Raw genomic sequence first — 13743 nt, forward strand, 5'->3', positions numbered from 1 at the left:
CAACGATACTTGGCCCATGGTTTCTTTTCACCATTCAATGAATGTTGTTGTTTGTCATTGGGTATACAAGATCAAGCGTCGTGCTAATGGTAGAATTAAACGCTATAAGACATAGTTGGTTGATTGAAATTTTAGTCAGCAGGAAGGTATTGATTACTTTGGGTCCTATTGCTAGACTTTCACTCGTGGAGATATGTTAGAGAGTAATATAAAATAATATTAAGAGATCACCTAACAACTTAAGATATTAAGTTGAGATGTTTCTTTGACAAATCAATCATATATTATGGTCAATCGAAATTGATTTTGACAAATGCAGGACTGCATAACAGTAACTATGCTCGTTAAATATGTCAAAGAATATATATATATATATATATATATATATATATATATATATATATATATTTGATGGTGGATTTCATATCATAAGGTCTTTGGCCTATTAATAATAAGCCACGTGAAGAGATCACGGGTCCAAATCATTCCTCCATATAATTTTTGTTTAAGAAAGTAAGACAATAGATTTTTTTATATTTTTATTTTTAGTATAATGATACCAATTACTGACGTCAGTCCCCTATAAATATGCTAATTGTCAATCTTCTATACGCTAATTGTCAATCCGATCAGTATCCTAGTACCCTTTTAAAAACCCATTATTGTGAATGTTTAATAAATTAGGTATTTTTTTTAATCTTTTCTATAACACAGGCACTTTAAATGGAAAAATATATTGGATTATAATTTCTTATTAAGAGGAAAACCTTAACTGATTTAGATGGGACCTCGATGAAGATTTACGATACATTGGGGATCCAATTGAAAAGCAATACTACACGGGGAGTCGATTAATGAAAAATGGGCTGATGATAGTAAGGTTTGGGATGTGATGAGCTGCATAACATCACATGTTCAATTTCAAGTTCGGTATACTTCCTACGAGAAAATTAATATGGAGTCGAAGTCCTTGTCCGAATAATACTGTACTACGTCCTTCCTCCTATTAATTAGGACAAGTAGTTGTAATATTAATTTCATATTAATTACTCCTCTAATTATTGTATTCGTAAGTTAAGGTTTTATTGCAAACATGGGCGGTTGTTCAAAGCCAGAACCGGACTGGATTAGATAATCCAAATCCTAATCCAAAAAGAGATCGTTTAATTCCTTGTAATGTAATGGTAGATTCTAACCACTATAAATACAAGGTAATAGCTACGACCTTCTCAACATTCATTATCACTAACACAATATTCGTTTCTCGCTTTTGCTTACTGCTTGCTTTTCTCTCAAATAATGGGTGCTGGTGGTGGTTTTGTTGCCGGTGATGTTAAAAACTATCCCGGAAAGGTCACTCGGCATGTGGTAAATGCTTGTGTGCTAGGAGCCACGGGAGGATTAATTTTCGGATACGACCTTGGTATCTCGGGTGGTGTGACGTCTATGGCTCCCTTTTTGAGTAAATTTTTCCCAGATGTTTATCGTAAGGAAGCATTAGATACATCCACTAATCAATATTGCAGGTTTAACGATATGGGGCTAACCTTGTTCACATCTTCATTATACCTGGCTGCATTAATTGCATCTTTTGGAGCTTCTTATATCACAAGGACGTGGGGTCGGAAAAGAACAATGCTCCTTGGTGGCATCGTATTTTTCATCGGAGCTGCTCTCAATGCCGGCGCTGTGGACCTCTCAATGCTCATCGCCGGTCGCATTCTCTTAGGTGTTGGAGTTGGTTTTTCAACTCAGGTAATCAGCCCTTCTATCTATAACAAAAAGATCAATTCTCTTTGGTGGCATCATGTTTTTCATCAGAGCTCTATATATCATGCATTCTATATATATGCTAAGTTAATTGTAAATTTTTGTTTTGATATCGATCAGTCTGTGCCGCTCTATGTCTCCGAGATGGCTCCACAACAACATCGTGGTGCTTTCAACATTGTGTTCCAACTCGCAATCACTATTGGCATTTTCATAGCTAATCTTGTCAATTACTTGACACCTAAGATTGCTGGAAACCAAGCATGGCGTTACAGCTTAGGCGGAGCGACCATTCCTGCTGCCCTCATCTGTCTTTCAGCGCTTAAACTGGATGACACTCCAAACTCGTTGTTGGAGCAAGGCAAAGCTGAAAAAGCTCGAGAAATACTTAGAAAGATACGTGGCCTTAACGACAAGGAAATTGAGTCTGAGTTTCAAGATTTAGTCACGGCCAGTGAGGCAGCTAAGCAAGTGGAGCATCCCTGGACTAGAATCCTTAAGAGACAGTATCGGCCGCAACTGACCATGGCTGTAGCTATTCCGTTTTTCCAACAACTTACTGGGATGAATGTGGTCATGTTCTATGCTCCTGTCCTCCTCCAGAGTATTGGTTTTGAAAGTAATGCTTCCCTCTTATCCACGGTTATCACCGGCGCTGTTAACATTCTTGCCACCGGTGTTTCAATCTATGGCAGTGATAAGTCTGGAAGAAGATCTCTGTTTCTTTCCGGTGGAGCTGTAATGTTTGTATTTCAGGTAAATAAGAATTATCTGTAGCCTGGAGATAAAATTGTTCGCTTGTGTAGTTCGGTTTGCATATACTACTACTACTACTACTTGGATATCTTATGTAAATTAATGTTACATGTGCAGGTTGCGCTCGCAGTTTTAATCGGATCCAAGTTTGGAACATCTGGAGATGTGATTCAATTGCCAAAGTGGTATGCCGGTATAGTTGTAGCATGCATCTGCTTATTTGTTTCTGCCTTTGCGTGGTCATGGGGGCCATTGGGATGGCTAGTTCCGAGTGAAATATTTCCGCTAGAAATTCGATCAGCCGGGCAAAGTATCACCGTGGCAGTCAACATGTTATTCACTTTCTTCATAGCTCAGCTTTTCCTCGCAATGCTTTGCCACTTCAAATTTGGTTTGTTCATCTTCTTTGCAATCTTTGTGGCAATCATGAGTACCTTCATCTTTTTCTTTTTGCCTGAGACGATGAACATCCCCATTGAAGAGATGTCTAAAGTGTGGAAGCAACATTGGTATTGGAGGAGATTCACGACTGAAGACGATGATCGCCGAGCTTTGGATGTCATAGTCTAGGAATATCATCTTTTAATTCGCTTCTTTTCTTTATTTTCTTTCTACTAGTTTTTTTCTATTTAATTAAACATTAGCTCATGTAATGTGGACTTCTCAGAAAAATGTTGGAGGAGATTAAAGTTAATTTAAACCTTGATTTTAATTATTAGATATCTAAGTGTATTTGTTAATGAGTTCAATATCCAGTAAGAGTACTATCTTCCAATTATTATTCTTGGACTAATTGCGGTGCGAGAGTTCATTGCAAATTTGTATGCTCTTCCCTTGAAATGAGATTGCCTAATTGAATGAGATTTGTCAAATTTGTTTCAAAGACCTTGTTTACAAGCAGATCTAAACCGAGGTGGTGTTGTTGGAATTTTAGAAGATATATTGCAAACATTCTAATTGCAAAAATGAGGAATAATAAAGCCTTAAATACAAAAGACTCATCATTAACAACAATAAAAGATTTATTACTTTAAAATGCTTCAACAAACCTTTTTTAGAAATGCATCTAAACCAAGGTGGTCTTGTTGCAATCTTCAGAGTCATAGTACTAGTTGTACAAGTGAGGAGCAATAAGGCTTTAAGAACAAATAATTCATCATTGACAATAACCAAAAGATTCATTACTTTAAAACTCGGCCTCTTGTTTTAATTTAAGCATAGTTAATTTTACTATTAGTATGCATGCTAGGTTTTCTAATTTTATATTAATTGCAAATTTGAATATATGCTTAGCATGCATGCTAGTATTCTATTATTATTTTTGTGTTGAAAGGATGTTTGTCATTAGTTGTACTTTTACATGTTTACAGATTTAAAATTATATGAACTGTAGGCTTTCCTTGAGAAATTTACTATGTTTAGCATGCCTTATTATGTTAAATTAAACATCATTGCTCACTAGTCTAACATATATATATATATATATAGACACACACACACACACAAACTTTGTTTTATAATCTCAAGGCTTTATCTTTATTACATTAGACTTTATTTAGTTTAACTTGTGGGGAAAAGAATAATAATATAGATTAATTATGACAAAGATTTTTAGCATCTTTAAAATTCAAGTTATTATTTAATTTCCTTTTAAGTTGCTATATTCTCGTATATAGATTTTTTATGCTTTAATCTATAACTTTTTGGACATGTTATGATTTTTCTTCTTCTTGTTTAATTTTAGAAGGTTGTTATATATCTTTGTTTTAAAGTTATAGTTTATCTTCTAAAATTATTTTTCATGCTATTTGGATGGTTTGATGCATGTCATAAATCTTGTTGATTTATATTTTTCAATAAGTAAATCATTGTTTTGTTTTATGATTGTTTTTGTTATCTTATTTACACTCTATAAGATTGGCAATAAAGTTATCTGGTTGGTTTTTTTATATATACATTACTGTTCATATATATAGAAGTGTAGTGAATAGATACGGTCTAGAAAGTTTTATCTAAAGAGATTGAGTTTGAAGCGGGACCGTTTGTGACCCCACTAGTCTTTCCTCAGAACTTACATATTAAAAGTATAATTCACACGATACTATTTTTATATATGACATAATTCATAAATAAAATTGTAAGACCCAAACTTTTAGCCCAAACCCAACCTAAGTTAACCTAGGTATTTAAGGAAAAGACGCAGGAGAAATGTTTTTCTATTTTCTAATTCTTGTGATTACCGTGACTCTCTCCTCATCAAACCAAGAATTTAAGTTTTGATCTTAAGTTTTTAGGTTCAAGAAAGGTGGAAGTAGCAAGTAAGTGGTTTCCTCTCATGTTACTTTCGATTATAGTTTGTTTATAGAATGATTAAAGAAGATATTAGAGTTTATAAAGATTTAAAGTTTATGTTGTTAATATTGATTCATGATTATTATGCGTTTAAGGTTAAGTGATTGATTTTGGGACATAATGGTCTTGAGGTTGAAGATGATGAAATTTTATTTTGGTCCTTGATTTATGGAAATTACAGTTTAGTCCTTAAACTTTGGAAAATTATAATTTGACCCCTGAAATGTATATGCATGTAATATAAATAAATATATATGTTGATTGTATGATGAATACGACTATTTAATTTCTTGAATATTTATATATGTTGCTTTATTTTTCGAGTACTCATCTAGTATTGAATTTGCACTCGCATTTTGTTGAACTAAATTCTATTCGATATGATATACATTACTTCGATAATTATACGAATATCTATTATGTCTTGATATAGGACTTGTCAGTAACTCCATGCTAACAAAGAGTAGTTAGTCTATGTCACTAGTATTCTGTATACCTCACTGGTGAGAGAGACACCAACTTTTGACGACTGATCCTTCCATAGTGGACACCTTCGGGTGTCATCTGGTCTTTGACATGTATTCAACTCCTTTATGATAATATATTTTATGATCAACTCAATGAGTTGGTTGAACTCACCTCTCATTTTTAATATTATTTTAGGATCTTAGTTTCTATTAGCAGATGGACTTGTTGAGTGTTCATGCTTCTTCAATTTTGGTCGGTATGTCTTGCTTGTTTTGCGAGGCTTTCCTTTTAAGTTTTGATTGGATGTTATAGACAATCCACTATTTCATTGTTTTATTTAAAGTTTTGATTTTGACAATATAATGAGTATTGTGGATTATTTTGAAGTGATATTTGATTTTATTGGTTTTGAATAATTTTATATTTTGGAACTTTACGAAGTACTGCACTAATTTTTTTAAAGTTTTGTTTATGATATGTATGTTCTGAGGCTTAGCATATGTGTTATGTCCCGTTGGCACTGCTCATGCGTTGCCAGTCATGGACCTGGGATTCGGGTCATGACAGAAATAATGATAATTGAATAAATTTCAGTGAACAAAATAGGGCTTAACATAGTAACCTAAGAAAAGGAATTATTTTGGATTTTGTCTTGCTTAGTTTAAATATATATTTATTAAAAAAGTTATTGTTTTACAAGTTTTAATTTCATCACTTGTTTATTATGGAGCCAAAATATTTATCTATAAATATTATCAGCTATTGTTTTTTTTTATAGATTATAGTCTTTTACTTCTACTCAAGATTTGGTTGTGCCAACCAAAGTTGCTTCAGGAAGTACTACTCTGGTAGTAAGGATTCCATCATCACCTTCTATGGTGCATAATGAGAAATATAAAAAGTTTAATGGATTGAACTTCAAGAGGTGGCAAAAAAAAAAGATGTTATTCCATGTGACCATCTTAAACTTGCAAAAATGAAAGCATCAAAATCATCAGAAAATGAATCTAACCCTCCTACTATGACGATTGTGGATGCATAGAATCATTAAAGCTTAGGATATCATGTAGAGTTTTCAAAGAAAACAAAAACAAACCAAAGAATTCTTGGCCAAACTTAAATTTTTATTGATTGATAGATAAGGTACATCAGACAAATTATATCTTTACAATAGTAGAGTTTACAAGTCTAGGAAGATCATCCCCATCCATATTGGTTAAAATTAAAGCTCGTCCAGAAAAATCCTTCCTCACCACGTACGGTCCTTTGTAGTTCGTTGCCCATTTTGTAATAGCCCAGTTATTAGGACAACACACCAATTGTAATATAGGAAAAACATGGTAATTTAGAGAAAAAAACGAATTCATGCAAAGGTCCACCGAAATTTTAGCAAAGTCGCTCATTTATCGAGAAATTCCAAGTTATCGACAAATAACCTGTTGCACTTTTGTTAACCATTATCCAATCACGACCCAATCATCCCCGGTCTCTAGTCCAAGAACCCCCATCAATGCAATCACAATTTCTCAAACATTAATATAGTAGAAATGAAGTAGTAAATGACACTAAATAAGTAAACAAATATACATGTAAAATATAAATACATGAAAATATAATTTAAGTTCATACATTCAATATAAAAGATATTATTACAATTCAATTCATGACAGTTTCTTAAGATACAAAATGCATAAGCATTCATTTAAAACTAGATAACTAAAGGATTGAAAGATCTATCATCATTCATTTCATGATTGCGACGGACCTAAAAGAAATATAACATTGGATAATAAATATCATGAAAAACAATATTAATATTGGTAATTAAACAATTTATTCAAGACTAACATACATTCATGTTTCTTACAATTCCCCATTTGGTCATTTTAGGATTTCTTTCTCATGAATTCACTAATATATTTAAACATGGTAATTAATTAATATTTAATTATCTAGAAATATTTTAAAATTAACCAACTTCAATTATTTTTTTTCCATTCCACTCTCAATCCCCAACCAATATCATATATTAATACCGAATAAAAATTCCTTCAAGAAAGTGTCGATACAAATTTATTGGTATCATTAACTATCCTTCACTTGATAGCTAAGCAAATATATTTTTTCCTAAAAACCTTTGGATGGTAATGACGATACTAATGAATCCTATTAGTATCATTAGTCTCCCTTATCGGTACCGACTAATCAAGTTTCTCATGAATGTCGATATCAATATAACTCATTGATATAATTAATTATTTCTAAACTGAAATAGTTAATCAAGTCCTAAAAGTACTTTGACATATCCTCGAAAATGTTGATGTGAAGGATCAATGACATCATTAGCCTCCATACCAGGAATAGCTAATCAAGTTTCATGAAAATACCAATATCAATGTAGTCCATCGATATCATTAACTATTCCTAACCCGAATAATTAATCAAGTTCAATATCCCCCATGTTCCAGGGTGATTATGCCGATATTAGCTAACCTTACTGACATCATTAGCCTCCCGTAATCGGGACCGACTAATTAAATTCAGGGAAATACCGATATCATTGGGACCCTTTGATATCATTAACTATTCTTAACCATAATAGTTAATCAACTTTGTTTCCATTTCAAAACCATTTCATTAGATGTTTCCCCTTCTTCTTCTTTTTTTTGCAACATTTATATATCCTTGATTATAAAAATGAAGTGCTATAACAAGCAAGTACCCTTCTTATTTTAATTGAAGCATATTCTGCATGCTAGGTTTTTTTTATTTTATATTAATTGTAAATGTAAATATATGCTTAACGTGCATGCTAGTATTCTATTATTATTTTTGTGTTAAAAGCATGTTTGCTATTAGTTATGTTTTTCAATGCTTAACCTTTATTATGTTTCGTATGCCTTATTATGATAAATTAAACATCGTTGCTCACTAGTCATATATATATACACACAAACTTTGTTTTACAATCTCAAGGCTCACTAGTCTAGAGCTTGGGTTCATCTTGTTACATAATCTATGGTTCAAAGACCTTGTTTAGAAGCAGATCTAAATCAAGGTGGTGGTGTTTGAATTTTGGGAGGTATATTGCAAACATCTAGTTGCACAAATGAGGAACAATAAATCCTTAAGGACAAATGATTCATCCTTAATAACAACAAAAAATTCATTACTTTAAAGTGCTTCAAAAAAACTTGTTTAGAAATGCATTTAAACCAATACAGTCTTGTTAGAATCTTGAGAGGCATATTGCAAACAGCCTAATTGCACAAGTGGGGAGGAATAAAGCCTTAAAATTTTCAACCTTTTCAACACCGTACCTTCAGGAACCCATTTAGTATGCACAATTTCAAAAGCGTGAATGTTCCCATCTCTACAATATTTTGCCTCGATGAATGGTTCAACCATAGTTTTTTATCATGGAAACTATCTCTTCTGTCTTGACTATTATCAACATCTCATTCATAATATAATTCAAGCATTGGTGGAATGAGAAAGCTACTGCTCCGGTCGTATGGATCCATGGTCTTCCCAATAATATGATGTAAGATGGATGAATGTCTATCATCTTCAATGTTCATGGTCTCTATTTAATTAAACATTAGCTGTAATATGGACTTCTCAAGAAAATGTTAGAGGATATTAAAGTTTAAACCTAAATTTTATTAGATATATAAATTTATTTGTTAATGAGTTCAATATCAAATACGAGCACTATCTTCCAATTATTATTGGATGAATTGCGGTGTGAGATTTTATTGAAAATTTGTTTGCTCTTCCCTTAAAATGATAACCAGATCTACTCACTTGGGTTCTTTGTATTTGGCTTGCTTGGAAATAGAGGCAGAATCGATTTCTGAAGCTTGGAAGGAGGACCTTGTCTCTTATCTTAGAAATGGCATTTTATCATATAAAATATGTTATAAAAGAAGTAAAACTTGGTAGAACATATTTTATCTGACAGAATGTTATGGATAAGGATTCTTTGTTGCGGAATAATAAATAAAAAGAATTAAAGAAAAAAAAAGCTTTTAGAGAAAGATGTTAAAAATTGAAAGTAAAGAAAAATAAAAATGAGAATTGGAACTTTTTAATCAATTCATCAAAAACTCCATATCATTTAGAAAAGTAGGATATAAATACTAAAACCCTAACTAGAACAAGCGATTGGGTTTATGGCCTATTAAATAAATTATCCAACAATAATTAAATCAAACCCAATAAATAAAGCCTAAGTAATAAACCTCAACTAAAAATTCATATAAATTAAACTAAAACATAAGTTAAAGCTCAATCTCTTAATGGTTTAGGTTACCATTCATCATCTATAATCATCCGAGTATATAAACAATCTCTCAGGTCCGGTGTCCTCACCATTCTCGATACCATTTTGTATATGAGATAGAGAACCTAAAAATCTTAAGCAGAATAAGCAGCGGGGGATGAACGCATATAACATTGGATTGATCGACTAGTAGGCACCATAACGCAAGCCAAAAGAATGAAGGTGATATAAAGAATTGAACACGTTTCCAAGATCATTTCCAATAGCATCAAGCCAATCATTGTCACGACCCGATTCCCGGATCCATGACCGGCACATAGGCAAGGTCTCTCTCCAGGGTTCCAAACCTATGCGAACCCAAACTTACATACGAACTTATCATTTAAATAACTAAAGTAGAGTTCAATGCAATACTAATAACAAAATTAACTTCCTAATATAATTTGATTGTCTTAATACAAGAGTTAATATAAATTCATAGTTGTGGAACACTAACTAAACATAGAGGAAAATTATTAATTGCAACCAAAAGAGAAAGTTCTGAAGGTTAAACAAAAATGACTTGCTAATAAGCTATAAGCCTGAGAAAGATAAATAATGAGAGGGTGAGTTCAATAACTCAGTGAGTAGATAATGTTCAATATACATACACGAGGTACAAAAACAATGAGGAATATATATACAATTATGGCTTTATATTCTTATAGGAGAATTTCTCAAATTGGTCATAACAAGAGTATCATAAGGTAAAGCTCATTAGAAAACAAAAATGCAATGAGCATGAGGCTTCGTACTATGGGATGATAAGTCCACACAGGTTGGTTACTTCCCCGACAACCTAGGATTCAGATACGATATGCACAAAGATTAACATTACCTTGTTAGCATGGGTATTCTGACTGACATACCATAGTTTCATATGATCATAATCAAACAAACAGATTCATATCTCAAGACTCAACTCATGACATCAATCAAATAAGGAGTTATCAATTCAGAAGTCAATTCAAAAGTATATATTGGCTCATATCAAGAATTCAGATTCAACAATTGATCATGCTTTATTGTAACAAGGATAATAATTAACACGCGCGCGCGCGCACACACATATATTATCAAGAAGCATGATCCAATTCATATTAACAATCCAAATATTTATACTATTTATCATGCATATGGAAAATTATCCACTTACTTGACTCAAAATCAAATAGAACTTGAAAATACCGAAATAAATCCTACTGATGTCTCGAAGGTAGAATATCAAGATTATCTAAATACCAAAGGAGACATACTAAAAAACAACTCGAAAAGAACTTACAACCTATTTAATAAACTTAACTAAGGGTCTAACTCATAACCTTATATGTTTATGAACAAAACTAGTTATTTTTCCCAAAAACCCAAAAATTAAACGGTTTTTCTTGAAATCTAATTCATAAGAAAACAAATTATAAAACTTGATAATATTTCACTAAATAACCATCAATTATTCATCAAACCAATCTGAAAAATCTAATATTACATCTAGGGAGCAATTTGGAATTTCATCATATTTTTAGGGTCGAATTTTAATTTTATCAAATTAGAGGACCAAAATAAAAATATCATAATTCATGACTATACTGAAATTTTATACATAATTCATCCTCAGTTCTGTCTGGAATCTCAAATTACGCTAGTTCTCATTCATTTATTTTTCTCTCTTTTTTTCAATTTATTCAATTAGCACAGTACCCTTTATTTATTTACTTTCTAAATCTTCAAGAACTTCGTTGCCTTTTTCTATTTTTTTTATTTTTAAAACATCACAGCCATGGCCCACCGCTAATGTAAGCAGCAAACGAACGACATTTGTTGAGGGAAGGAGAATTGGGGACAACATTCTGCTTGCCCAGTCAGAAAGCTAGGCTCCATCTCAGACGATGGGCGATATATATCTCAAGGAAAGAAGCCGCTGATTAGAAACTGCACGAGTCTAGTTTTAAAGGGGATTCGACAGGAGGAGGAGTGGGTCAGATGGGGAAGGTAAAGAGAGAGTCTACTGAGCCACTTGGCACAGGATTAGCTCTGCTGCAGAATCAGTCAGAGCTCCAATGGAGTGGGGTAGAGAGTTTCAGCCAAGTTCAGGTGGGGTTATTTTTTTCTGTTTATATTCAATGAAAATGGAGGTGCGGACAGTTTCAATATTGATGATCTAAGCTGCTTCTAAAGAAAACAAATCTAATTCGAAGATGACGTGAAAACAACTGCTTGGCAGCTAATTCAATATTGATGACCATGCTTGCTCACCACAGAAGAAAAATAATAATATCCACTTTGATTTTTTAATGGATATCACGCAAATCATTAATGTTTTTTGTAGTACAATAACGACAATTAACCACAATACTGCATTTTTCTTCAAGTTTTTTTTTTCAACTGCGGTGGTTTGCAGAACTTTTCCCCCGCATGTGCTTAGCACACTCACACATTTGAACCTCAAATATCATTTGGAGGTATTTTAGGTAATGATAATTTTTAAAAATATTTTTATTTAAAAATATATTAAAACAATTCATAAACACCAAAAATAATTAATTTAAAATAAAAAAATTAAAATTTAACAAAACTCCGGTTGACCCAGCCCCTAATTAATAAGCAATTAGTTATCAACAATATTAACACAACCTGCTTACCACTTTGTCTGTCCATGTTCGCCATAATATTAATATATCCAATTTCTTGATGAACTATCAGGAAGATAATTTCTTTTTTTTTTCTCAATTATTTAATTATTACAAATCAATCAAATTATGTATCTCAATCTTTCCCTCAATTATATATTTTTGTGAATATACACAACAGTAAAGAAAAAGTAATAAATCATATTTCGATAAATAAACAAATGGGATTTTATTTTAGGCTATTAGTTTCGATATCCACCGGGAAAAAAGAAAGTTTGAAGCATGGAGCGTGACATGCTACCGGTAGGCAAGTTTAATATTTCTTTGTGGTCTCAGGTTCAAGCCCTGTGGTTGCTCATATGATAGCCACTGGAGGTTTACATGGTCGTTAACTTCAGGGCCCGTGAGATTAGTCGAGGTGTGCGCAAGCTGGCCCGGACACCCACGTTAAACTAAAAAAAAATATTGTACACCGTCAGGCAACGATATTGAATTTAATTTGCGAGCTACAATAAATAAAGACGGCACTCTTTACCAAAAAAAAAAAAAGAATATAAATGCTAACCCATAGATAAGATAAATCCATCTCAAAGGTGGTTAAGAAGTCTATTTCTTTATTTTTTTTAAAACAAATATAGATGGATATTTAAAAAAATTATTATGCTAACCTATAGATAAGATAAATTCATCTCAAATGTGGTTAAGAAGTTTATTTCTTTAATTTTTTTAAAAAATAAAATGAATATTAAAAAAATATTAAATTTTTTTGATACATTAAATTGATGTGAAAATGTGTTTTTAAAACTTAAAAAAAAATAGTATTGATTAACTCGTAAATCAGCTGAAAAATCAAAAAAAAAATCAAACATAAGATGATAAGAGCGGAACATAAATAAAACTAGTTGAAGGTGATGTTTCTGAAAGTCACTTTATCTATTTAGAAGTGTGGTTGCGGTCGTTTCTTAAAGTATTTTTTGTGTTAAAATGCATCAAAATAATATTTTTTATTTTTAAAAAATTATTTTGAGATTAGCACATCAAAATAATTCAAAACACAAAATATAAATTAAATTTTAATTAAAAAAATTTTAAAAATATAATTTGGTTTTACACCGTGTTTCTAAACTGTAAAGGCTTCAACCTCCATCATTAAAAGTCATAAAATTGATGGTTAATAGACTTCCACTTCTCGTTAGGCAGAGAAATAAAAGTAATCCTCGAATGCCCTTACAAAACTGTTCCAAATTAAACAGGCCCTCCTCCAGAAGTCATCGTCCATAAATGTTGCTTCCAGTTTTTCAAACTACTTTGTAACTATATGTAGAAATTGATGCTACCTTTTGAATTATTACACCATCCAAGGAAGCACTGTTCTTGACCCCATTAGCCACCTACCCTTATATGATCTGCTTTGCTCTCCACGATGCTACACTCATATCCAAGGAA

The 13743-nt window shown here is 32.0% G+C and overlaps 1 protein-coding gene across 1 annotated transcript; it reads left to right on the forward strand.

The window, feature by feature from the left end:
• Positions 1 to 869: 869 nt before the first annotated feature.
• LOC18097622 (sugar carrier protein C) lies at positions 870 to 3398 on the forward strand. The gene is made up of 3 exons (XM_006384150.3): positions 870 to 1755; positions 1891 to 2526; positions 2644 to 3398. The coding sequence occupies exons 1-3, from the start codon at positions 1300 to 1302 to the stop codon at positions 3094 to 3096; spliced, it is 1545 nt and encodes a 514-aa protein (XP_006384212.1). The 5' UTR covers positions 870 to 1299; the 3' UTR covers positions 3097 to 3398.
• Positions 3399 to 13743: the final 10345 nt, after the last annotated feature.

Source organism: Populus trichocarpa, chromosome 4, assembly GCF_000002775.5.
Source record: "Populus trichocarpa isolate Nisqually-1 chromosome 4, P.trichocarpa_v4.1, whole genome shotgun sequence".
NCBI classification, from domain to species: Eukaryota; Viridiplantae; Streptophyta; class Magnoliopsida; order Malpighiales; family Salicaceae; genus Populus; species Populus trichocarpa.